The 25333-nt window shown below is 34.9% G+C and overlaps 6 protein-coding genes across 7 annotated transcripts; 2 read left to right on the plus strand and 4 right to left on the minus strand.

Annotated features, from left to right (window-relative positions):
• Positions 1–212: 212 nt before the first annotated feature.
• LOC102607145 (ultraviolet-B receptor UVR8) lies at positions 213–2933 on the minus strand. Of its 2 annotated transcripts, XM_006475970.3 has the most exons (5): positions 2745–2933; positions 2489–2650; positions 2207–2242; positions 1928–2052; positions 213–1847 (listed from the first exon to the last, which is right to left on the minus strand). In XM_006475970.3, the coding sequence occupies exons 1-5, from the start codon at positions 2836–2838 to the stop codon at positions 552–554; spliced, it is 1713 nt and encodes a 570-aa protein (XP_006476033.1). In that variant the 5' UTR covers positions 2839–2933; the 3' UTR covers positions 213–551. The 2 variants fall into 2 exon arrangements, with proteins under 2 accessions (XP_006476033.1, XP_024953685.1); XM_025097917.2 differs by lacking the exon at positions 2745–2933 and having other exon boundaries at positions 1928–2033; positions 2489–2600.
• Positions 2934–3692: 759 nt separating this feature from the next.
• LOC102611676 (GDSL esterase/lipase At1g28570) lies at positions 3693–4709 on the minus strand. Its single transcript, XM_006476066.3, has one exon. It carries the CDS (start codon positions 4707–4709, stop codon positions 3693–3695), a length of 1017 nt encoding a protein of 338 aa, XP_006476129.1.
• A 5354-nt stretch (positions 4710–10063) lies between these two features.
• LOC102606863 (uncharacterized) lies at positions 10064–11284 on the minus strand. The gene has a single exon (XM_006475969.4). The coding sequence runs from the start codon at positions 11032–11034 to the stop codon at positions 10273–10275; it is 762 nt and encodes a 253-aa protein (XP_006476032.1). The 5' UTR covers positions 11035–11284; the 3' UTR covers positions 10064–10272.
• Positions 11285–11939: 655 nt separating this feature from the next.
• Positions 11940–14945, plus strand: LOC102631464 (uncharacterized). Its single transcript, XM_006475968.4, has 8 exons — positions 11940–12103; positions 12339–12545; positions 12675–12735; positions 12902–12938; positions 13478–13555; positions 13695–13767; positions 14091–14130; positions 14404–14945. Exons 1-8 carry the CDS (start codon positions 12062–12064, stop codon positions 14451–14453), a joined length of 588 nt encoding a protein of 195 aa, XP_006476031.1. The 5' UTR covers positions 11940–12061; the 3' UTR covers positions 14454–14945.
• Positions 14946–15262: 317 nt separating this feature from the next.
• Positions 15263–18575, plus strand: LOC102630947 (hypothetical protein). The gene is made up of 3 exons (XM_006475967.4): positions 15263–15542; positions 15675–15793; positions 18273–18575. Exons 1-3 carry the CDS (start codon positions 15412–15414, stop codon positions 18296–18298), a joined length of 276 nt encoding a protein of 91 aa, XP_006476030.1. The 5' UTR covers positions 15263–15411; the 3' UTR covers positions 18299–18575.
• A 4946-nt stretch (positions 18576–23521) lies between these two features.
• Positions 23522–25333, minus strand: LOC102630652 (GATA transcription factor 12). The gene is made up of 2 exons (XM_006475965.4): positions 24803–25333; positions 23522–24671 (listed from the first exon to the last, which is right to left on the minus strand). The coding sequence occupies exons 1-2, from the start codon at positions 25127–25129 to the stop codon at positions 23880–23882; spliced, it is 1119 nt and encodes a 372-aa protein (XP_006476028.1). The 5' UTR covers positions 25130–25333; the 3' UTR covers positions 23522–23879.

The following is a 25333-nucleotide window of genomic DNA, read 5'->3' on the forward strand; positions in this document are numbered from 1 at the left end:
AGGATTTGGATGTGTTTTAAAACAATAGTGAAGTTTCAATTAATTTTATCAAATAACAAAGAGTTTCACTCATTTTTCTGTTGAGACCTACATCTTTTTGTTAAAAAAAACACTCATTTCATTTTGCAAGTAGCTAATATCATTGTTTTTTTCACTTAATATTTTGATTTGAGTACTATAGTTTACGATTGAAGTTAAAACATGTAACATCATTTCTTAATACATTATTACTGTATAGTAATAATTTTCCATTCTATATATATAGCTGAGAATACAATCATTATGAGTTATGAAATTACAAAATATTAACATCAATTGGTCGCAAAGGAACCCATTCCAGTGCTAATCCATTCTCTTCAACATTGTTTATTACCCAAAAAACAAAAAAAAAAAATTCAGGTATCAATTAAGTGAAATGATCCTCGGATCATGCAAAGAAAAACCCACACTACAGTACAACATATTGACAAAGCTTGATTTAGAATAATGACTATGGATGATCTTCAATTCAAACAAAAGATGGCAGCCCATTATTTTAGTTGCTAGCATTCTTATTTTCCAATAGTTGAAGAATGCAAACACTCGTTCACAATTTCCTGAATTCTTCTCTTCATAAGCTTATCCTTGACCCCTGCAAGCATGTTCCGATAGAACCTTTCCAATCTGACAAGCTTACTGCGGTCTGCTGATTCCAACATGTTCTCCCATTCCTTTGTAATATCAAAAAAGCCCATGTCCTTCAATGAGATTGGAATATCCTGCTCTGCAGCAAATGGTTTGCCAAAAATTGAACCATGAAGTATGCTAGCATATCTTTCCATTACTGAGAGTTTTGATTGCAGAAGCTTCATCTCCTCCATTGCCGAAGACAATTTCTCATCCCTTTCTTCAGCTCCTTCCAAATCCTTTGTTTTAATCTCATCGTCCAGACCACCAGTGTTCAGTTCATCTTGCTTGAACTCTTCTGTTAGTGGAGGCCATAATACAATAGCAGGAGCAAAAAAATCAATTGTCTTACCAGTTCCTAGAACCCCGCTCCTTCCCCTGCCCCAAGACCAGAGCTTATATCCATCATCTGTAACAAGAACAGTATGGGCAGCCCCACAAGCAACTTGAACAGGATCCTGAAATTTGGGTCCATGCGGCCCATTTCCCGAAATAAGGATGGGAGAAATAGCATCCCCTGCTTCATTTCTTGTTAAACTAGCATTTGGGCAGAGGCCAAGACCCTTCTCCATTCCCCACGACCACACATCTCCAGCAGATGAAACAACACTTGTGTGAAATAGGCCACAGTCAACAGAGACGAGATATACATACTGTGGCAATTCTTTTACCTGTTCAGGGACCAATGCACTCTGCATGGTTCCATGCCCAAGCTGCCCGTTCTCCCCAAGGCCAAACGTCCAGCACATACTTTCTAACATGTCATTCGGTCTCTTCCTGTGAGTAAGCAAAGCTGTGTGGAAGGATCCACATGTTACCTCATAAACTGCCCAAGGCGAATCTTGGTTGAAAGTTTCAATGATTTTAGGACGTAGCCTACTCTCTCTATCTCCTAGACCTAATTGGCCATTATTGTTAGCACCCCAAGAATAGCATACAAGGTCTTCACCTTTATATGTTTCTCCAGCACTAACTAGGGCTACAACATGTTCACTTCCACAAGCCACCTTAACAACAGTGTGACCATGAAAATCCCAGACTGGACTAGGAGTGAAACTGCTTACAAGAGAGAAACCACCTTCAGTGCTGCTGTCCGGCAGAGGGCAATTGCCCCACATCCACAAAGCTCCAGCGTTATCAATTGCCAGAGACATCATTCCTCCAGCTTTGACAGAACAAATCTGGGACATATAAAAGTGATGCAAAATGCATCAAATAAGATTGTTAACGTGATCAGGATATGATATAAATTAATTCATACCTTTATTGGTGCTTTATGGTTAGTTTTTGAATCATCTTCCAAAGAATCAGGAGCACCTATTGTAAGGAACTGTTCAATCACACAAGGTACCAAGGAATTGCTTCCGCTAAAACCAAGTTGGCCATCCATACAACAGTTAAGGGATGTATAACAAATGAAAGGCATGAAAAAGCAAGTAAAACACAAATAATAATGGTAATAATAATGTTGCAGTTTCATTCAGTTATAGCATTGAATTCACTTTAAGCATAACAAAGATAACGCCAGTATCGAGGATACAGCTGTTGTAACCCCAGCACCAGACTGAGCCATCATCTGCCATCAAGTAAAGGCAAAGAAAAATTAGAGCACCAAAAATTTACAACATATCTACTACCCTTTTCAATTGATATGTGAAAATAACAGATTCATTATGAATAGTTAGAATTGATTTAACACACCAACAATTTCACTGCTTTACTAAGATTTCCAGTTAAAGAGGAAACCATAATCTCATAGGACAAAAGTCTAAAGCTAAATTACAGCAAGTGGAAAGTGGAAGTCAATAACAAGGTAGCTGACCTGCAAGAGCAAGGCTATGATAAGCACCAGCAGCAACTCCCACAAACTTGAGCTGCTCAGAATCACCAAAATTGACCCGAACCGGAAACAGCTCATCTGATTCAGAACCGTTACCGAGTCGACCAAACATTCCTCTTCCCCACGAGAACACGCGCCCATCCCCTGTAACAAGAACCCACCATACCAGAACTTAATTAGAACCCACATATTTAAAAACAACACCAAGTCCTCATGTGCTGATGTATGTATATTTTACCAGTGAGAGCAAGAGTATGAGCTTCGCCGGCAGCAATGGCAATGACTTTTCGGGGTAAATTGCCGGAATCTGGCGACGATGCCGGCGAATCCATTACCAATTTGTATCTTAGTTTAATGGTACACTGTTTACAGTTCACCAGAATGATCTATCAGCACTTCAGCAGTTTATGGGCCGATAAGCATTGTTGTCGCTGCGCCTTTTATAAGGTTCCTGGGAGTATGCATCAATGGCTATATCGTAATTATCTTGGGAATGTTGTGATAAATTCGGAATTTAATAACATACCGAAGATAAAAAGCGTTGTAGGACCATACTTTAGGATTCACTATAATATTAACATCGAAGGTGGGTCTGATCAGCACGACTTGTTCTCCATTCCATTGTCCAGGTTAAATTAATTTTAAAACGTTGTTTGAATTCATCACAAATGACAAAATGTGAGTGGACAGAGTCTCATATAGTCAACATAATGACATGTTTTTGGGTTTTTTTTTTCTTTTTTTTTAGTTCGGTGTCAATTTTACGTATGGGATCCAAATGCTAATAGATTTGGACGTTCGAATGTATGAGTAGGATCGATTTAATTGACCAATAACAAAATGATAATGCTTATCTATTTGCTAGATGTTAAGCATCGACTTCGCACATTAAAATTAGGTTGGAAAAAGTAATTTAAAAATCCCAAAAACCCTACCGCCCGCACAATTGTTGATAATCTACATTTGTCCGGTTTTTTATATTTTTTATGCATGTAGAGTCTCGAATTTTGGCTAAGCTAATCAAGGTTAATTAATTAGTTTGTCAAATTCATTGATGGATTAAGGGTTTTTATTAGTTGACTGCTAGTTGATTCTAAAAAGAAACAAACGAATCGAATTTCAGTAAAGTAATAATTCATTAATTAATGAGAATATATGTAAGTGTACAAGTAACAATTTTAAGGTTTTACATAAGGCAATGGGTAACTTTTGGGAGATGTATCTCGGGCTGAAGGAAGCCGTTTCCGCTGATGAGCTTTCCGGCAATGAATTCGTTTGCCTCCTCAGTGAGATGAAACCCGTCTGTATGGAACAGAGGCCTCGAGTGATGGGATTTGTCGCGAAGAAGAGCCATGAAAGCGTTGTAATAATCAGCATACAGAACTTGTGAATAAGAAACGCTATCTCCAATTTCTGAAAAAGCCTGAGACTGAGCGTAAGGACCATGTGGCCATTCCTCAGAAATAGCAAGCTTGAGCTGATCGTTGTGATTCTTTGCTAGATTGTTCAGCCCTAGATGGCAGTTGTCAGCATCAAAGTCGGCCGGATTAGCGCTGTGAAGCAAAGAAACGTACCCTGGAATGCACCCCAATGGCAGCATTCCGGGGACTAAAATATTGGACGCCCCTTCTTTCTTGATTTCGGATACCATGTTCACAATGTTGCTTGATATAACTGGCACGTACTCTTCAACCTGTTCTACCGATTTGCCATTCAAGAGTGCGTATTTGTAATCATTGCTCCCAAGGTCGACCATGAATAGAGAACTCTGAAGCTTTTCACGACACTCGAGTCTATTAATGAAGCAGAAGGAGTCGAGATACGTGGAGAAAGAAACCTGCTGTGACGTAATGGAGTCGGTGAAGGCGTACGAAGGAATGTGGATTCCTTGTTCTTCAAGAAAGGGTTTGCCAAGGGCTATGGCATTTTGGGTAGCAAAGCTTGCGCCGTAGTGAAGTCGGCCGTATTGTTCGCCAGTGTAGTCTTTTGGAGAAGGAAGATGGAAGGCCGTAGCGATTTGATCGGTCATGAGTGAGCCACGGTGGGAGCCGGAGGGAGAGGAGTCTTTGACACCGAGGCTGTAGATGCCGTCGAATGGACATCCCTTGATCACTTGGGCATTGGAGGATGGGAAGAAGAGACTTGAAAATAACAATAATGCAGCAAGAAGACGAAAGATAGATTGGCTAGTGGAAGAATGCATGGCGATCAGAACCAAGTGTTGAAGAAGACGATATCACATAATGGCAAATGGCCTCCATATTTATATTGTTCTCTATAAACCTAATCCCTTTAGGAAACCTAAAGGGTTTCCGACTCATAACGGGTTTCCTTTTCCAAATTGGAATGTTGCTTTCCACACACCATTTGTTTCCTATAATTAATAAAATTCATTTCCCTTCCCATTTCCTTTGAATATTTATGGAATTTCCGGATATTTAATATATATATATATATATATATATATATATATATATATATTTTTCCGTGATTAATATTTCTATGTTTACGAAATCAATGATAAAAATGAATAGAGCCATATAAAATTTTTTATCTTTTAGTTAATTTCATGAGTTTTTTCAAAATAAAATTGTGAAATCATTAATTAAAATTAATTTCAAAAATCCAGAAAAGAAAAAAAATTGTAATGATTTTTCTTTTCTCTTACCGTTTTTCATGTAATAATATACATGATTTTCAACGGACAATAAGTGATATTGGCTAGCAACAATAATAGTGGCGGTTGATGAATGACTGACCAGCGGTTCTTAATTAATTATTTACATATACGATAATTAAACACGCAAGGAAGCATGGGCCGTGGCCCTTGTAAAGGGGCAAAAAATGTTAATATGCAATATATTAAGTTAAATAATAAGAAAATTAAAAAAAGTCCTTCAAGTTACTTTGATTTACCAAAATACCTAAGTACATATATACTTAAAATAAGCTAACTGCCTAACTTTAATAGTGAAGCTAAAATAAACCAAAATTTTCAATTTGGTGATTCGACTTCATTGTTTATTATTTAGCTTCTTTGTTAAATTTTTAATTGATAGTTTAAATTATTTAAGGGTTTAGGTAATTGATTATGATGAGTGTTGCATTGTTTTCTCCTTTAATTTTTTATGGCATGTGTAGTGTTCTTCATTATTTTGTATTAGTCCCATGATATTAAGGTATTATAATACCATGTTTGCTAATTACACCATAGTCAAATATTTATTTTATGCGATCAACTCCGTATAAACTAAACTTGTATAGGGGTCGGGTTTATGCGGATTTGCGAATGCAACTGTTTTTGCTTTTTTTCTTTAGTTTATACTGCGTTTACTTGCCGAATTTAGAAATGAGAATCCATAATCAAAATCATTCCTTCGTTCACTTGGTAAAATAAAGAGAGAAATGAGATTCATTTTCGTGGACCCCATAACAATTTGGGAATCAAATATGGGAATCTGATTCCCGAGGGGGGACTTGGGAATCAGACTCCCATTCCCAACATTTCTCATTCTACCCACATTAATTTTTTATCATTCCAAAAGTACCCTCACTTTAGATAAAAAAAATATAAAAAGCAAAAAATTTAAAAAAAAATCCCTAAAACCTAAACTCTCTCGCCCATGCCTCCCAATCAAATGCTATTGAAACTGCTTCTATCACCATCTTTGTCATCGTGGTTCATAGGCTGTGGACAGCTGCTCGTTGTCGGTTTCGTCTTCGTTGGGCCGTGTCGATTTTGCCCCATCTCATTTCGTCTCCGATTTCGTCTCTAATGGCAACGGTTCCGATATGATGATGATGTTGCTGCTAACGACGATGATTGTTGTTGCCGTTGTTGTTGATGACGATGACAATTGAGATTTTGATTGTTGCGGCTAATTTTTTTTTTTTGGGAAATGGATTATTTTTGTTGATGATGATTATTTGGGAAATGGATTAATTTGATGATGATGATTATTATTATTATTATGGAAAAGGATTATTTTGTTGACGTTGATGAATCCAATTATGATGATGATGATTATTATTATTATTATTTTGAAATGGATTATTATTTTGTTGATGATGATATTTTTTATTTTGATTATTGTTATTAATTTTATTATTATTATTAATGATAAATTATAATTAATTAATATACTAACAACATATGAATATAATTAATTAATATATTAACAATAATTTTAATAATAATAATAATAGTTATTATTATAATTAACTAAGGCCATTTTAGTAACTTGAAATAATTCAGGTTGTTATGATTCTGGTTCCAAGATAAAATAAACACATCAATGAGATTTTATCCCATTCTGATTCTGATTCCTACGGCTTAAGTAAACAATTTATTCCGATTCTCATTTCTTATTCTCATTCTAGCTCATTCTGATTCCAGCCCATTTCGGTTACTGACAAGTAAATGCGGCATTAGAGTTTCAAATCTTCAAATCTCCCTCCTAAAAATTAAGGAAGATATAGAAACCCAAGGTGAGCCATCTATGCAACGACAATGATGACCATGGGGATGATGATGAAGATGAAGATGGCGGGTTCGGTGAAGGTGACGGTGACGATGATAAGGATGATGATGGCGAGAATGAGAATAAGGATGAAGTGGAAGAAGTAGACAATGAAGAGAACGAGGAAGACGAAGATGAAGAAGCTCATCAGTCAACAAAAAAGAGGAAGAAGTGAACTACATCAATGGAAAAATTCTCTGATACTCTTATTAACTGCTTTAATCAATAAAATATGGCACTAGGACACTAACTTCTGCTTCTTCTGTTATGACTTATGATTCTTTGGTTAATGTGCGAAGACTTTAAATTACTCTAATCACATGGCTAAATTTTATTTATTTATTTATTTTTGAAAGGAGATTTCTATTAATTCAAAGAAGAAAAAAGATACATCAATTGTAAAGGATATGAACCCATTCATACAATAATTTCGCATTTCTCTAAAGCTAACTTAGCTAAAGAGTGGGCAATGACATTACAAGATCTATAAGTATACTTAATACTAACTTGCTTGAAATTTTCCATTAAGCTTTGAATTTCCGAAACTACCCAAAAGATCTCGGATCTACTGCCTTGCTTGTTGTTTACTAAGTTGACCACTCCTTGTGAGTCTGATTCAACGATTAAAGCTCTTACATGCGCATCTCTTGCAATCTGCATGCCCCATTCCATAGCTTCTGCCTCGGCAAATGATACATCTCCATGGAATTTTGAAATCTTAATTGCAGCTGTTGTAGCATTCCCACATTCATCTTTGATAACAGCTCCTAGCCATGTAGGGTTCATTTCTGAATTGGCAGCTGCATCTATATTGACTTTGGCATATCCTCTTTGGGGGGAACTCCACGTCTATTGAAACAACACCTACTGATTTTCCTTGCATGCATAAACTGATGTTTGAACTCTTTTATAACATGACTAAACTTTATTAGATTAAGAGAAAATCTCAATTTACTTGTGAAGATTGCTTTGCTTCTTTTCTTCATCTAATATTATTGGTTCCGCGGATTCTACTACTTATGAAATGTTAAAAAAAATAAATGTTATGACGCAAAAAGCCTTTAAAATTTGTTTAATTTACCTGTGTTTTATGAAAAATTATAATTTCTTTTACTTTTATATTAAAAAGTAATGTAAAAATTCTAAAATTTAAAATATGTATATTTAGTATCTTCCTAAGTATTAATAAATATTTTTTTGTAAATATAGAATTTTAAATAATCTCTAAAAATATTAATACAATACAGTGCAACACTAAATATAGTGTAAAAAATTATACAATATAACAACAAACTTTGTATAACATTATTGTAATGTAATGTTAATACAATATATTATAATACAATACACATGCATTAAAATTATATAATACAATGTAATAAAATACAATATGTCAAATACACCCTAAGTGTAATTGAATGAAATATGACCTTTATAAACATAAAAAATAAAAATAATTTTTTTCATACTTGCTCTTTGAAATATGTTATTGTTCATTATGCTAGTAAATACTTAATTCAATTAAAAATTTATATTCATATTTTTTTGTAATAAATTCTTTGCCCCTGTAGCCAAAGTTGGCTTGTTGGAAAGAAATTAAGGATGAGTTTGTATTATCTTTTTAAATGATGTTTTTGTATTCGTTTTATAATATAGGAATAATTATTTTTTTATAAATTTAAAATCAAAATTGATAGTTTGTTTTTAAAATAACATTTAAAAAAAGAAAAAGCGTAAAAGTATTTAATTGCTTGTATAAAATACAGAGACATGGGAAGAAATATATGTTATGCAACAACTAAAATCATGACACATAATAAATTAACACGCGTTTGTCTTAGAAAGTGTATCATATTAGATTCTAACAACTAAAATTATTTAATTGGCATTTTTGTGACGAATATTTCATCTCAAATTAAAGTTTTAATAATAACATATAGTATTAAAAATGACAGAATAGTGATTTGAAAACATAGCCGCAACAATATTCTTAGTCACTCAACGTTACTTTCACTGATAAAAACTATTTGTCTCCAATTATAGTCTCGTATTCTTTACTAAAACTACAGGCGGCTTTTTTTTTAGTCATTAGAAAATGGTAATTAATATGAACTTACATAATAATTAATAACAATAAAAAATTAGAACATTGACAAGAAAGAATATTCAAATGAATAAATGATTATGAAATTAAATAAACGAAAGTAGATTAAACATTTCCACTGTAATCCAATAAATTAACTACAAAAAGTACAAATGTCAATGACCTAAAATTATATACTTTGAGAGAATTAAAAAAAAAAAAAAAGATTACTAGTTGACTTGGTCCTTGATCTTTATTGATAAATTTAAATGTTGTTTCTAACTATCATGAAAATTAACTTGAACTTGTATCTCATTGTCTTCTTCAACTGCTTCTAGACCTACAAATTAAAGATATGGTCTCAAAGTTGTCCCACAATAATTATTTTGGATAAATATAAGTTATATAACATTATATAAGAAGACAATTTATCAAATAAAAATAAAAATAACAAATAATCAATTTGTAACCAGAAAGTATAACTATACAAATAATACATATAGCAAACTATATAACATTAATTCTCTAGCCAATATGCTTCGTTCTAATATTAAATTGTTACTTGTCTCAAATTTCCCAAGTACTTGTTGTCCAAAATAACTGAAATCCAGTCACTAACAAACTAAATGATTATGAAAATAATCATGAAAAGAGAAAGTTTAAATAAAACATGTGCCTTCTCTTATAACTTCTCAACTATTGCTTCCTTTTCATCTTATATTTTCTTTTAACCCCTTTCTCTTTTCTCTCATGGATAATGGGGTATAAAGTGAAGAGCGAAAATTGTAAGTTTTACAATTTTCTTTGTTACATTAGAAAATGAATATGAATTGTTCTCATTGGTGGCAAAAATGTTGCGGATATCCAAGCCCACTAAACATGTTTTCTCATTTTCTATTTTTACAAAATGAAAAATGAAAGCTGAAAAACAATACCAAACAGCCACTACTAAATAAGTATACGTATAATTAAATCAAATATCAATCCAAACGTACAAAAGTTAAATCTAATTAAAGTTTTTTTTTTCTTTTTTTTAAAACTAATTCACAACATTTAGCTATGATTTTATTTACAAATTGAATGAAAAATAATGGTCACGTAAACTATTCGTACGTGCTCTATATCGAGCTACATGCATGCATGGATAAAGAGCTAAATAATTGTTAAGCACCACAGATACGGCTGCCGCTGTCCTCGGCCGCTTGATGATGATGATCCTCCTGGCTGACAAAAGCCGCTAAATTCAAATACTTGTCCTGATCGGTCCTATTATCCCGCCACCGCCCTCGACAAATCACACAACTGGCCGCCCTCCGCCCTCTGCTCCTCTTCCACGTCACCCAGCATTCTTCATGAATCAGATTCTTGCACGTCCCGCATGCCACCAATCTCTCTCCACTCCCCATCTCATCAAGACATATGGGACACATCCCTCCTCCATCTTTTCTATCTATTTCAAAGACACCTCCATTTGATGATCTGCTAATACTATTATTGTTGTTGTTATTATTATTCCTTGCTCGAAAGAAAAGTTGATGAAACCTCTCTCGAAGGGTAGCCCCCGCCATGGCTTCAGGCAGTGTAGGCGTGCTGAGTAGGCGGCTGAGCTGGCAGGGACGGAGAGTCCTTCTCCGGAGACACTTGTCATCGGGAGAAACACCGAGGACTCGCATAAACACGAAGAGGATGTGTTTGCATGGTGTTACTCGATCAGGGCACGTGCATGACGGGTTGGATGATAGGTTGACGGTATAAACGTTCGCGGTCGCGCCTAACACGAAGAAGAGGGAATCAGACCGGTGGAGGAGGAGGAGCTGATGGCGGAGGGCACGTGCTATTCTGTCGGAGACCGGTTGGGTGAGTCCGAACCGGCGGTGGCGGTGGCGGTGGTCAGGGGAAGTAGAATTGGAGGCAACAGACTCCATTAATGATTTTTTTTTTTCTTTTTTGTTGGAATATGAGGAAGTTAGTTAATTTATTCTTGGACGTTAAGGTGGTAGTTGATATGCTGATGTGAGGATTTTAGGACAAGGTACGTGAGTTTGTTTGTAAATTGGGGGGGTTTATTGTAAGAGAATATTATGTGGTTGGGAAGGATTCTTTGTTTGGTTTTGCGGGACACGTGAGGGATGGCGGTTGTGTGGGGAAATTAAACAGTTCGTGGTGTGAGGGGAATTCCAACCCTTGACTTGGCGTATATGAAGGTTGACCATACGGCACGCTAATTGCTGCTCCGCTTGGTGGTAATGTGTTAATCGCAAATAATTAACAGATATTAATATGCAAATTAGCATAAACATCAGGTTATCACATGAGTATTGTCACATTAATTTCTTTATTTTCCATGGTCTATAATCAAATCCAATGGGCTTTCAAATGTGTGGTAAGTGATTTTTAAGTATTTTATTTTATTGAAGTTCGAATTTAAAAAATGTAAAGAATTAAAAGTATATTTAAACTTTATTCATCTTTTTATTTAAAAAGAAAAACAAAGAAGTAAATAATAGTAATAATAATAATATAACCCAATGGGCCTTTCCTTCTTTATGATCCTTTTATCAAAACGAAGGCATCAACCAACAATCTAAGTTAGCCTTCAAACAAAAGGATGAGATGTGTAGATTTTTTTTTAATTGAAGTGTCTGCTATCGAATATTCAACAAATTTGAATATTACATATAATATAAATGATACTATAAATAAGATAAATAAAATAATTAATTTTGGAGTCGATTTTCAGGTTTTTTTTTTTAAACCGAGATTCGAGAATGCTTGAGCCCAAACAAGGGCTACGATGAAACGATGTCGTTTTATCTCGAATACCACCCCTTGTATGGCAATCTTAAAACGATGTCGTTCTATCTCCATCCCCGACATATAGCCTTTCCAGTTTCCAGTCCGTGCAACTGTTAACCACGCAATCAGTAATCTGTTCATAATCTGTTAACGACGATGTGGGCTTCCCAGCAAAACTCTTCTCAGCTTTCTAACAAGGTATTTAACGAACCCTTCTTTCTATTTCAATTATCTGTTCATAATTTTCTTTCTCCAGTTTGAATGCAGACAAATTAGCAGAAAAGAAAACCAAGTTAATATTCTAAATGCTTATGTTTCGTGTTTCATCGTAATAACCCTAGTATTAAACTCAGTCTTACTGCACTTTAGAAGGATTTTTAATCAAATTTTCTTGGGTTACTGTTGATTAATTAATTTGCTTATTCCATATCAGAAGCAGCAGAAGCAGGAAAAAGTATCGTTAGCAGTGAGTTTTAGGCCAGAGAATTTCATCCCAGGCCTTGTAATTGGTTTCATTTTTGGGATGTTATTAGATTTATCAAAGCCAGGTAAGAATTATGTGAAAAAGAAAAATTTCTTACCGAGGAAACCACAAGAACAAGTTTCTGTCTCAAGTGACGGTGACCAAGACCTCAAATTGGTTTGTTGAAGTGCCCTAGCGTTCTTATCATTTTTGCTTTCATATTAAAATTGGAAAATTTATGAGGTTGTTGTAGGTTTTCTTCATGCTTTTTGAAGCCACATTAATTTTGCCAATTGCTTGTGGCAGGTTTTGGTGGTTAGGCAAGACCTGAAGATGGGGAGTGGAAAGATTGCATCACAATGTGCCCGTAAGATATTCGAACTAGTACTAGAATATCTACGGTGGTTCTGCATTTGATCCAAATTTCTACTTTGTACTGCCTGTCACTCGAGCTGTGTATACCACCACCCAATCCTTGTTTCCATTTGTATTTGTTAATTATTTGATTAAATATTCCGTTATTGAATGTGCAGATGCAGCCACTGGGATGTATGCAGAACTAATGCAAAGGTATGAATGTGTTAATAAGGGGTGTCTTGTCTTCCTTTACTTGGAGCCCTGCAGTTTCTCTTATCACCTTCTCCTTAAAATGAAAACCTGTGCTTTAATGGTTACAACCGAAATTTAGATCTATGAATTTGGTATTCAGTTAAAGCCTGCAGTATTTTTCTTGTAACACATGTAATTCTGTGGAAAGAAAGATACTGTATTTAGTTACTTGATTGAATTGTTTAAAAGATATCAAGAACTGTCTAACACAGCAAGTGTTAAAAAAAGAAAGAAAGAAAGAAAGGAAAACTTATTTCTTTTTTCTCTTTAATTCCTAGGGTTTATCACTTTGCTTAAAGAAATGATACCTAATTTCTAGCCTTCAGCACTCACAGAGTGCTTAATTGTAGTTAAATTTCTTACTGGTTAACAATTTTGCATTCTGGAGTCAAATTTGTAACCTGTTAACAATTATGCATTTTCATAGTTTTCCACCAATTATATCTTGAGTGACAGTTTATATTACAGTTCAATGTTGCATCATTCAATATTCGTTGCAGTGACCGGCACCTTCTGAGAAAATGGGAGCAATGTGGGCAGCCCAAGATAGTTGTTACGTGCAAGAATCAACAAGAAATGTAAGCAGGTGATTTTATTGTGCACAATTTAGTTTTCAGTCAAATATGTAGCAAACATGCATCTCCTATTACTGAAATTGTTACCTTTTTTTGTTGGGTAATTTATTGGACAATGGATTTTTTTTGGCCCAATTATCAGGAATAAGCTGTGGGAAGTAGCCGAAAACACAGGCCTTCCAACTTTTGTTGTTGCGGATGCTGGACGGACACAGGTAACTTTTTGTGCACTGTAATCATACAATCTATTTGAAGTAGATGTAAGACGAATGACTAAGGAAATAGTGAATAAAATTTAAGGACTTGAAAAGGTTGATAGGTTACTCCTTTTATAAGAAACTTTTTCAAAAAATTGTGCGGCTCACAGAGAGAGGTATCGATCCTCGTGTATTAGTCCTTTGAGCTTTGAGCTTTTACTAGTTTGAAAGTTATACGTTCTGAAAGTAGTTGGTCCTGATTGTGCAATTATATTTCTGCTTGTGGTTCTTGTCCCTGTTTTGGGGATTTCTGATCCGTTTTGAGAGGTTATTTCATGCAGGTTTCAGCTGGGTCGAAGACGGTTCTTGCCATCGGACCTGGTATGCTTCATTTCAATTTGCTGCTGTCTGTGTTTCTTTCTTCTTTTTATTAAGCTGATATAGTTGACTTTATAAAATGATGCATTTGAAACAAAGAAAGTACCAGTGCTTTCCATGTAGTTACTGTAACTAATGAACCAATACTATTCTGAAACAGGTTATGATCTAGCCATTGTAAAAATAAACTGCTTGTCTAGCCATTGTTGTTGTACGAAATCAAGTAACCTATAAATGCATTTTTATTAATAGTGTATACTTTGTTTCTTTGAGCAGGACCCAAATCTTTGGTGGATTCTGTGACAGGGAAACAGCGCCTGCTCTAGTTATGCTTAAGAATGGAGGACTTTTTGCTTAAAATTTCCCAGACGACAATGTTAAAAGATCAAGATTACCAACAAAATCTTCTTGACTCTTGGTTTCATTTGCCAGGCAGCTGTCATATTCTGGTGGAAAAGGCTTCTTTCCCTTGAGTTGGCCAGTACTCAAGGCAGGTGCAAGCAGTTGCTGGAATTTCTGCAATTTTCATCTGGAGGATAGTTGGTTATTTCAATTTGATGTTACCTTAGATGGCACAGAAGACTGTAACCCTTCCTTGATCAGATTAGTTTTGGAATAGGAATATAGGAAAGATGATTGCTGAATCTCACTTAACATAGCTGCCATTTGTATGTATTAAGTTTAAGGTTTCACCTGCATTCCTGATGTTCATTCTGAAGTTATGTTGTCCACTTATTTGCTGCCTTGCTGGAGCATTTGTAAATTTAGTTTGTGAACTTTTTTGTGTGTGTGTGTTTGGAATTTGATTCTCACTTAAATTGGTGTTGCAATGGTCCATCCACACTTCGAATGGACGACTTCCATGGTTTAATATAAAACCACAGTTACTGCGATTTGATTGTTAAGATTAATTTCATCTACGATTATTAAGTTTGTTTCTAGTCCATTGCGAACGTAGTAAAAATTACATATATATATATATATATTTCTCTGATTTTCCATGAAAAGTGTTAGTCAGGAGTGCAAATTATGTCACTACAGTACTCATCTAACAAACTCTTTTAAGTCTCAAATAAATCATAATTCAATTAAATGATGCCAAAATAAATCAAAAAAGTACCATAGGGCCTAATGGTAATTTCGCCAACAGATGAGTAAAACTAAAACCCGACAGATGAATTAAACTAAAACCCCTCAAAAACCCCTTTCCTCTCCTCTCTGATACTGCATCCTCTGTCTCCAAAAACCCTAAAATTATTAATATTTTTGCTTCCCTTCCCAAAAATGGCCTCTCGCTACAGAGCTCTATCCAAATCAACCCATTTTCTCCTAAAATCTACCCTCACCAAACCTACGCTTAAACCAAACCCCTTACCTTCGCTCCTCTCCACTCGCTCTTCTCCCACATTCTCAAGGTAAATTTTTTAAACCAAATTTCATGCGCATCTCAATTTTATCTAAAATTTGAAAACTTCTACTGCTGTAACTTTAGTGGGTTCTTTTCAAAATGTAATTTTTGTTATTGTTGAGTTTTCTTTGAATTTCAGGTCTGTTCATCAACTGGGTTGTCTTCAGTCTCTGCTGCCTCTTCACTCAGCGGTTTCTTCAGCTAGGCTAACATCCTGCCTTGGTATTGATTCAACGAGTTCGAGGTCGTTGTCTCAGGGTATGCTCTGCAGTGCAAACCCAGGAGTTTGATATTCTCCAAATCTTTTGTGTTTTGTATCTGTAAGCTACCTTTTTTTTCCTCTAAAAATTGAATGTTTCTTATTAGCCTTTAAATGCATTTTGTTTGTTCTCTTTGTTTCAAAGTTAACATGCGGATGAGATTAACATTCAAGTTTTCCTGCTTTAACCTAGTCCTTATCAGATAAACTTCCTAACCCGCATAATAATTTTTGCCTGACACCTTTTTTCCCAAGTAAATTGGGAAAATTAAAGGAGAAGTTATCATTCTGTTTTGTTGCTAAGATTGAGGATAGACTAAATATTTATTGCCTCTTGAAATGCCTGAACACCTAATTTGGAAAATGGCCCTGATGTACAATCTAAGAATCATTCTCAGCTAGGAATTTTTTCTGTTGCTGTTTGATTTATGCCGCGGAGCAAAACTTTTTTGGTGATTTTTTTGATAAAGAAGCAAAACTTTTAGTGATAGATGCATATATGAGAATGATTTATATGTCTATTGATAATTTTACACATTAGTAATCCATTGATTTTCCTGTATTGTGCCCGGTAGGAGGGAAATGAGGGGAGGGATTGAAATTAGACAAAATTAAGGAATGTGTTATTAAGTGTATTCGTGGGAGCTTGCAAGTGATTTTTCTTTACTGTGTTTTCCTTGTCATCCTGAGTGAATGATACAAAGAGGAAGCAATGGCAATTGACAATTTTTTTTGTTTGAAAGTGAATGATACAAAGAGGAAGCAATGGCAATTGACAATTTTTTTTTTTGAAAAAAAAAAGGCAATTGACATCTTCTTTGGATAATCTAATAGTTGCATCAGATACCAAATATTCTTTATTAATTGTATTATCACAATGCAGTTGATCCTTTGTACAGGTGCTTGAGATTTGTTGCTGAACTTTATCAACGTCAGCAATAGTTTTCCTTTTTCGTCTTTTTGAATATTCATGTATTTTCTGCTTATGCTGTCACCACTAGTTCTTTCTTAAAAAATATATTGATTTTCTTGGGATGGCAACCCAGGAAAATGTTGCATATGTGATTCGAACTCTGCTGTTTATTTTTTGTGACCTTATTCAGTTCTTTACCTTTGCTGAGTTACAGAGAGAGAGAAAGTGTCAAATGTGAGTGATGTACATTGCACAAACTTACCTTTATATGTCAAAAGGGAATTGTTAGAAGCTTGTAAGTAAGACTGATTGAGGACAAACAACAGATTGTGTTGTGTTGAAGTCTTGGGGAACGTCTATGGTTTAATGTGCAGACTCCAGCATTTTGTGATTTACAGTGTGTATCATTCCCTTGTACATACAAGCAATTGGCATGTGTAAGCAACAGGTCCAACCCTTTTCTTCATATGGTTATTTTAGGTTGACTTGTTGATGTTTCCTTGCAGATGAATTACATAATTCTGAAGCCATCTAGAAAATCTTTCCTCATAGTCTTCCATCACTTAGTCACCTAGTCCGCCTTGTCTTTCGATGTCTAAGCACTGATTTTGATACTGTAAACTAAACAATTACTTTGGTTCCTACTTTTTTTTTCCCTCTTTTAGCAGGATTAATCTATTAGTCCATAGCAAATATAGAAATTAATGTTGTTTGAATTCTGTCATTACTACTCTCAGTGGGAAACTCCCTGAAGAGAAGATAATTTATTTGGAGAAACAATTGAATAACTTGTATTTTAGAAATTTTGAGTCATGAAGGCGTTGTGTAGGCCTTATGACTGAAAAAAGTGGTTTAAGATTGCGTGTAATACACAGAAGTTATCATAGTATTCTAATTTAAATATTTTTGAGAAACTGAAACTTCGGCAAGTGTTTGCTCCGTTCAAACAAATTATCAATTATCTCAATTAAACTGTTAATAACTGTCAAGATTTTAGCTTTAAGATCGATTGAGGCAAATATTGAGACCTGTTTTAAACTTGAATATGTAGAAGTTCTTCCCTATTCATTGTCGCTCAGGTTGGCTGTTGTAAGTCTTCTTTCTTCGCTTTCTTGTAGGAGTCATCACTTTATCTTTTGAGTTATTGCTTGTTACCTCATAACCATTTTGGATGTGTGCTTTAATTTTTTTTTTCTCTCCATTATTTCTTAATATTCTTTTCTTTCCCTGGCTTGATTGCAATGCATCTTGTTCAAGGATTTTTACTTATTATTATATTGCCAAGTTTCACCTTATAATTGTCCAGTCATAATCATGGAAGGCAACTTCTTAGCAATCTTAGTATTTATGGAGAATATGGAAGCAATTAAATTTTTATTCCAATTTATTTGATCTCTGAACATGATATTTATTAGTTGATTGTTTAATATCAAGTGGCTTTTCAACAATGTGTTCGACTTGCTGAATTGTTTTTATACACACACACACACACACACACACATACATACAAATAGTTTGCTAGATCAATTTAATGCTAATTTATTGTCTTCATCTATATTATCCAGAGCTGGGTCTGAGCGTGCCGCGATAAAGAGGGTTGTAAGAAGATGATGGTGGTTGATGGATCATTGCTTCTCTTCTTGTGATGTCCCTTTCATAATCAGCTGAAGTTTTGGACAGTTCTGTTTCTGTATGAAGAAGATGGGCGCAAAAAAAATCAATTCTAAGCCTTTCTTCAGTTGAAATTTTATTAAGTTTCAATTCAAGAAGTTCTAGTTTAAATACCAAAGTTTCCAGTGATAATCTATATCAAAATAATTAAATGATTCGATTATTTATAATATCAGTTCTTGGTTTGGTGCTTGTTACTCTTGAGGGCTGAATATAATACATGGGTATGTGATTCCATTTTCTCAATTTCGTTTAAGCTGCCAATTCGATCAATGGTAAGCTGGTAGACCATCATAACTGGGTACAATACTTTTAGCTCCACTACATGAAAATTCACACTTAAAATTTAGTAGGGTCTAAATGTTCATTTTTAAGTGGTGAGGTGAGGATTGTGTAATAAGAAATTTTACGACTTTTGATTAATGTTGTAAATTTTAATATTAGAATTTAAAAATGGATTTGAGTTTTGCCCATTTCCTTACCCTGTAAATATATTACATTGCATGCCGGATTCATCAAAGAACCATGTAACAAAGTAAATGCCTCAAATTACATGATTGCCGATGAGAGGATAATCTGAATTCTGAAGTTGGGTGAGAATTGTTCCACGTAATAAGGCATTAAAAAAAAGGAGGGGGGAACTTGAAAACATAGGGAAAGGCAATTGAATATGTTGATGATGAAGGTCACTCACCAGAGAACGTGGAGGGCACGTGAGAAAGTGGGTCGGTTTATCTCAAACTCAATGTCTTCCAAATCTTTGAGAATAGACGACTTTGTCTTTGGCCATGGCGCCCATATCTCCATTATTTTATCCATACATTTTCCATGTCCATGTGGGCCTTTTTCCTATTAATTATTACTCAACTAATCTATCTTCTGAAAAAAAAAAACCCTCAGTAAATTACATCACATTTAAATATATTGCATCATCACATTATTCTTATATGTAACAACTTTAAAACTCATTGTTATTAGCATTTTTCATGCATGCTGAAATCTCAATGAATTCACAAAATTGGGTTGGCAGATAGATTAATACGTCGTCGCCGCATGGACGAGTAAATTTCTTGATATGGAAACTTACAACGAGGATGAACATAGACGATATATATATATTATTATCAAGGACTTAAAAGAAAAGAAGTTTCTTAAAATGGAGAGTCGTTGGTTACCATGTTAGGGCAATTGAGAGAGAAGGGGACCAAAAAAAAAAAAAAGTTAATTAATGAATATTATTATATCTTTATGATATAACCACTCAAAAATTAAAAAAGGAAAAATAAAAAATAAAAAAAGGGCTGCCAATAGCAAGTCAGTATCGGCTGAAGTAGTTGTGGAAGAAGAGACATGACCTTAAAAATGGACATGGAATTTGGCATCCTCCATGCATGGAATGGAATCCCATCTATACATATATTCAATTTATTTACTTTTTTGGGGTATATATTCCGATCTATATATGATTAAAGTTGAAAATTTATATATCTCAATTATGAAAACATAATTAATGTTATTATTTTGATGAATCAAGCATGCATGATCACGGATCACCGCCATATGATGAGATGAGAAGTGAAAGAGTTCCTTTGTTCAAATGCAATCCCCAATTCCCCATTTAAATTTGACGTGTAACTACAAAAATGCTCAAATATAGTTGCATGGTTAAAAATAAATATTAATGCTTAGGTTTTGGGTTAGCATGCTTGAAGTACAATTATGAATTATCACCTCTTTGTGTGGGCGGTGGGTGGCCCATAAATCAACTCTCTTAGAAAACGATGCACGTGCTGCCTGCACGACTCACAATTCTTTCATTCAATTAATTAGCAAATTAATTGAACACTAATGAAACTATAAATTAAGAGACCTAGACTCCAAGTACGCCGTAAGCACACACGCTCATGTTAACACTGGAGAAATGTTAATGCAAAAAACTCAAACGTCCTATAAAATATTAAAGGACACACTGTATGGAAAATCATAATTTTCTATAGTTATTAACTAATCGCTGAATTAGAAATGTTTCGGTTTGAAATTTTAAAGTGCGAGAATGTCTGAAAAAACGTAAAAACAGTACGGTTTAAACACTTTAAATTTTAAACCTTTAAAATTCTGCAGTTTTAAAATTTTCTCAGACGTTTTCCGCATTTTATGATCATGTATCAAAAAACTACTCATCACTGAATATTAGCTTAAATTTGCGTTAATTTTTACAAAATGTAGAAGACATCTGCATCAAATAATTATTATACTGCTGGGCTTAATTAGTTTATTTATCCCCATGCAGCCATTCCCTAACACACAGTACATTAATTTGTTAACAAGCATGTCATCTTTGATTCATAAACTATGCCTAATTAATTAATTAAACTACTGGGACTGCTGACCACTGCATGAGGCATGGAAAGTAAAGCCATGTGATCACCGCAAACTTTGCTTCTCTTCACACCGATATTAATAAATATATATGTGTGTAGATACAATAATAATAATGCAAATTAAACCTCCAACAACTCTCTGCTAGTAGTAAATATTTAAAATAATTCCACTATCGATTTTGCTGTTACCATGGCTTCTTTTTAAACAAATCTTGAGTTGTTTAGCAAATCAGACAAGAGAAAATGCATCAAAAGAAGCGGACATTAGATGTAGAAATGGGAGTATTCATTCATACGAAGAATCAAAATTATTTTAACAATATGTATGTATATATATAATTAATTGAATAATTAGTCGTTTATATTTGCAATTGTTAATTAAAGTTAAACTAGAAGAGGCCTATCACCTATGGATTAGCGATGCCTAGGATCGTGCATACACAGAGGTACCGTCAACTACATATAAATTATATTAAAACTCTTCAGTTTTCATTTACCCAGAAGGAATATTACTTGTCAAAAATAAATAATGGCATATTCCCCTATGATTTATTGTCTGAATCACAATCTTTACTCACATGGAATAACGAGATTTGTTCCCTTTAACAAAATTTTGATTCTGCAGACAAAATAAATATATTTATCTTAATTCACGTACGTACCCAATTAATGGTACCCCCATCAGCTAGATCAGTGACAACATTGAATTAAATCTTGAATAAATTATGAAATAATCACATACATTCATCTATATTTGGTTAACCAATTTAATAGGGAGGTTTAATTAAAGAGAAAATACAAAGACATGCTTGAAATTGAAATATACTTTCACGTGGTGTGCATGGAGGGGAGGGGAGGGTGAGCTTTTACGCTTCACCCACTGGATTCTAATTTTGTTTAATAACAAAACATTTTTAACATTGTTTAATAATTTTTTTCTCGAAATCATCGAGCAATGAAATTCATGCCCCATATATATATATATATATATATATATATATATATCCCTACGAATCGCCTACTGCATTTTAAGTATCAGAAAACGATACAAAAATAAAAATCTGTTAAGGAATCGGCATTTGATTTCTAACATTCTCTGTAAAATTGGGTAATCCTCCATTCCCCACCGGCCTCTCCAGATTGTCACTGAATTTCATGTTGATAAGAGTTACATAAACTCTCAATTTGCGTATGTAAACATGACTTCTTTTAGATATATATAAGGAGTATAGACACAAATATCCTAAGTTTGCATAAGTATATAACATACTTCAATAAATGTTTTAAAAAGTATATATAGATTCTTCTAATTTAGGCCGTTAACGGTCTAACAACACGAGTTCAACTCCTCTGTTGTTATTTTTAGAAAATTAATTGCATCGTGAATTTTTAAAATTAAAATGTAATAATATGTTTGATGTCCTTAAATGTATATATATATATAAAAAAAAAAAACTTAAATGGAACACATGTATCTATTACCCTCTGAGGCGAAGTTAAAAGGGTGGCTAACTCGGGCTATATTTTTGAAAATAATTTATTACTTAATTACACAAATTTTCTAGTTTGCATGCCTGATTTGAAAATTTCAAACAAGACCCTATAATTAAAGAAAACCCTCCTAATTAGGATGAATTGTTGGTTTATCTCAAACGTATCACGAGCCTGAATAGTAACTAAAAGATTTTAACTCACCCAAAAAAATGATGTTAGCTTGGGCCCGATTAGGGATGGCAATTGTACCCGCAAACCCGCAAACCCGCCCAAACCCACCCGCTAAAACCCGCCCGTTGCGGGTAATTTTATCCGTTGCGGGCGGGTTTAGTATTATAAATTAAAACCCGCATATGGATGCGGGTGGGTTTGGTATTAACCTTATACCCGGTGGATACCCGCATGGATATCCACCAAACCCGCAATAATTTTTTTCAAATATTTTTAATTTAATTTAAATATAAAAATATATAAAGAAAATAATGTAATTAATCAAATTACCAAATAGTAAAAGGCTCAAAGTTGTGTATGTGTGTATATGGCTCATCTCTTATTCTAAAGTCATAACCTAAAGAAAACTAAAGGCATTTCCCTTCGAATTAGTATTTGAAAATATTAATCTTAATTATTATTTTAGGCATTGTGTTAGATGGGTGCTTATGGTGGTGAATAAAATAAATATATTCTCTTTGATCTTGTTTTAAATGATAATATGAAATGTAATTATTATTTTTAGATATTAGTTTGTGTTTTTTTAAATAGATTTGTATAATTTATACTTAAATTTGAGAATTTGTGTTGAATTAATGTGGAAATTTTAATTTTTCATTTACATTGTTTAAATATAAAATTGAATATGTTATATGGAACTTGAGGTTATTATTATAAATTTATATATTAAATATTTGTGATTTTAAATACGGAAACCCGCAAAAAATCCGCCGGATACCATTGCGGGTTTGGTAATTGTTAAAACCCGCTGCGGGTGGGTTTTTTAAAAAAAATTAAAACCCGCTGCGGGTTGCGGGTGGGTTTAGTAATTTAAATTTTGTGCGGGTTTGGGTTTGGTAATGGCAAACCCGCTGCGGGCGGTGCCCATTGCCATCCCTAGGCCCGATTACCCTAGAATAATATGACAAAAGTATGGGGGCTCTGAGGTGTTCCTATCTTCTTGGTGTCTTTCAAACGCCAGAAGAAGTCATTGGTCCATAGAACTGTATACAGTATACTAGTCTTGTTGAGTTAATTAACCCATCAAATAAAAATTAAAGCAACTAATCAACAATTTTTAGACTTTGTATACTCTCTTGCTTTCTCTGAATCTTCACTAATAGAATGAACTTTAAAAAAAAAAAATTGAAAACAGAAAACGAAAGTTTAATTACCCGAATTAAGAAAATTTGGGTTTCCTTAATTTTCCAAAAAAAAAAAAGAGAAAAAAAAAGCCAGAAATAAGAGAACAGTAAAAGTCTACCAAAAATTCGAAAAAGAGTTAGGAAAAATTTAAATTACTCCCTAAAAGAAAATTTTAAAATTGGAAAAATCACGAAATTCACTAACGAACGAATTTCGCCACTAACTTAAAAGCTCCAGCAGAAGTCTCCTACTCTAGCATCCACTGGACAATCAAATGAGCTGCCTGAAATCGGGCCCAACGTGTTGGTGGATCAAGTAATCATCACCGTTGGATAAGTCAAACATCATATTCTGATGGTGATGGTGGTGGTGCATAAACTGCTGCTGCTGGTGTTGTTGCTGCTGTGCCCTTTGCAACTCCTTCTGACGCCTCAGCTCGAGCACCTTACGATGCGAATTCGAGTGCTTTGTTAGCACAAACGTCGGGCTAGAAGCGGGCCGGTATTCGGGGACCAGCCGCCCCGACTTGTACCTCACTCCACAGGCATTGCAAAGCGTCTTTGGGCCCATCGGCCCCGTTCGCCATTGCGGGGTCTTATCAGTTGCACAGTGCAAACATTTTCTTCCTTCTCCATTCCCTTCGTCGCCGCTGTCCTTTTTCTTCGAACCACAGGCTTTCACACTCTTTTTGCCTTGCAGCGGAGGCGGAGGTGGGCCCGTGGGGATTATTTCAGGCTCGGACGTCGACTCGGGGGGGCTGAGCACCAGAAGCCGGGAGGCCCAGCTGCATGGGGCCGCCCGGGACCTCTTGCTGCGGGCCTTTGCGGGGACCGCCATTTCCGGGTTGAATACTGGGTTGTTGGGATTAGCGTTCGTGTTGTTGCTGGTGTTAGTGCTGCCGTGATAAATTCGGTTTGTTCCGGGCTGGAATTGGCGGGTTTCGGATGAATGGTCGGACCGGGCTTTCATCCCCGATATCAGCTGTAGCTTTTGCAGGTCCTCGCACGAGAATGATTCCTCCACTATATTCGACAGCCATTCTAGCTCAGCCAAATCATCGTACTGTTAAAAAAACAAAACAAAACAACTTCGCTTTTTTAAAAAAAATTGCCATGCAAATTCGCTGACCATTATTTATAAATGAAAAAAATAATAATAATAAAAATCAAAATTCTTTGCATGTAATGAATTACCGGGACGCAGAGGTCGCCAGAGAAGTGAGCGTCAGAGAAATTACGGCACCCGTTATTTTCACCGGGAAAGTTGGGACCACAGCCGGAAAACGACGACGAATTGCAGCTATCGACGACGGTTACAGTCGAAGAGTCGGTGGAATTAGCGGTGACGTCATCAAAAGCCGCTGCGTCAGTGAGAATAGCGTCTTCGTTAGAGAAGTCCAAGAGCTCCTCAACAATGAAATGGTCTCCGCCGTTGCTACTCTTATTAGAATCCAACGAATGGTGCTTTTCAGCTGAAAATTGTGCGCAATAACTTCCCTGAAAGAATTCTGGCACTTCCATTACTATTGGTTTCTTTTATTTCTTTCTTCTTCTTCTTTTCCGTTTTCCTTTTTCCTTTGTGTGCGTATGTTCACGTCGAGGCAGCCAATTCAGGAAAAGGGAAACTGGAGAGAGTGAAGTTAGAAGAAATGTGATGAGAGAGAAGTGTTCGCAGTTTTGGTTCTGGTTCTGCCAATAGAGAGAGAGAGAGAGAGAGAGAGGGTT

This window comes from Citrus sinensis, chromosome 1 (genome assembly GCF_022201045.2).
Source record: "Citrus sinensis cultivar Valencia sweet orange chromosome 1, DVS_A1.0, whole genome shotgun sequence".
In the NCBI taxonomy this organism is placed as follows: domain Eukaryota; kingdom Viridiplantae; phylum Streptophyta; class Magnoliopsida; order Sapindales; family Rutaceae; genus Citrus; species Citrus sinensis.

Bases quoted from the DNA above. Each gene is read 5' to 3' on its own strand.
- LOC102607145 (XM_006475970.3), bottom strand. From the start codon at position 2,838: ATGGATTCGCCGGCATCGTCGCCAGATTCCGGCAATTTACCCCGAAAA. The intron at 2,053-2,206 runs GTATCCTCGATA...ACTGTTGTATGG, and splicing joins GTGCTGGGGTTACAACAGCT to ATGGCCAACTTGGTTTTAGC. The intron at 1,848-1,927 runs GTATGAATTAAT...TATATGTCCCAG, and splicing joins ACCATAAAGCACCAATAAAG to ATTTGTTCTGTCAAAGCTGG.
- LOC102611676 (XM_006476066.3), bottom strand. From the start codon at position 4,709: ATGCATTCTTCCACTAGCCAATCTATCTTTCGTCTTCTTGCTGCATTA.
- LOC102606863 (XM_006475969.4), bottom strand. From the start codon at position 11,034: ATGGAGTCTGTTGCCTCCAATTCTACTTCCCCTGACCACCGCCACCGC.
- LOC102631464 (XM_006475968.4), top strand. From the start codon at position 12,062: ATGTGGGCTTCCCAGCAAAACTCTTCTCAGCTTTCTAACAAG. The intron at 12,104-12,338 runs GTATTTAACGAA...ATTCCATATCAG, and splicing joins CTTCTCAGCTTTCTAACAAG to AAGCAGCAGAAGCAGGAAAA. The intron at 12,736-12,901 runs GTAAGATATTCG...TTGAATGTGCAG, and splicing joins GATTGCATCACAATGTGCCC to ATGCAGCCACTGGGATGTAT.
- LOC102630947 (XM_006475967.4), top strand. From the start codon at position 15,412: ATGGCCTCTCGCTACAGAGCTCTATCCAAATCAACCCATTTTCTCCTA. The intron at 15,543-15,674 runs GTAAATTTTTTA...TTTGAATTTCAG, and splicing joins TCTTCTCCCACATTCTCAAG to GTCTGTTCATCAACTGGGTT. The intron at 15,794-18,272 runs GTATGCTCTGCA...TATATTATCCAG, and splicing joins TTCGAGGTCGTTGTCTCAGG to AGCTGGGTCTGAGCGTGCCG.
- LOC102630652 (XM_006475965.4), bottom strand. From the start codon at position 25,129: ATGGAAGTGCCAGAATTCTTTCAGGGAAGTTATTGCGCACAATTTTCA. The intron at 24,672-24,802 runs GTAATTCATTAC...TTTTTTTAACAG, and splicing joins CTGGCGACCTCTGCGTCCCG to TACGATGATTTGGCTGAGCT.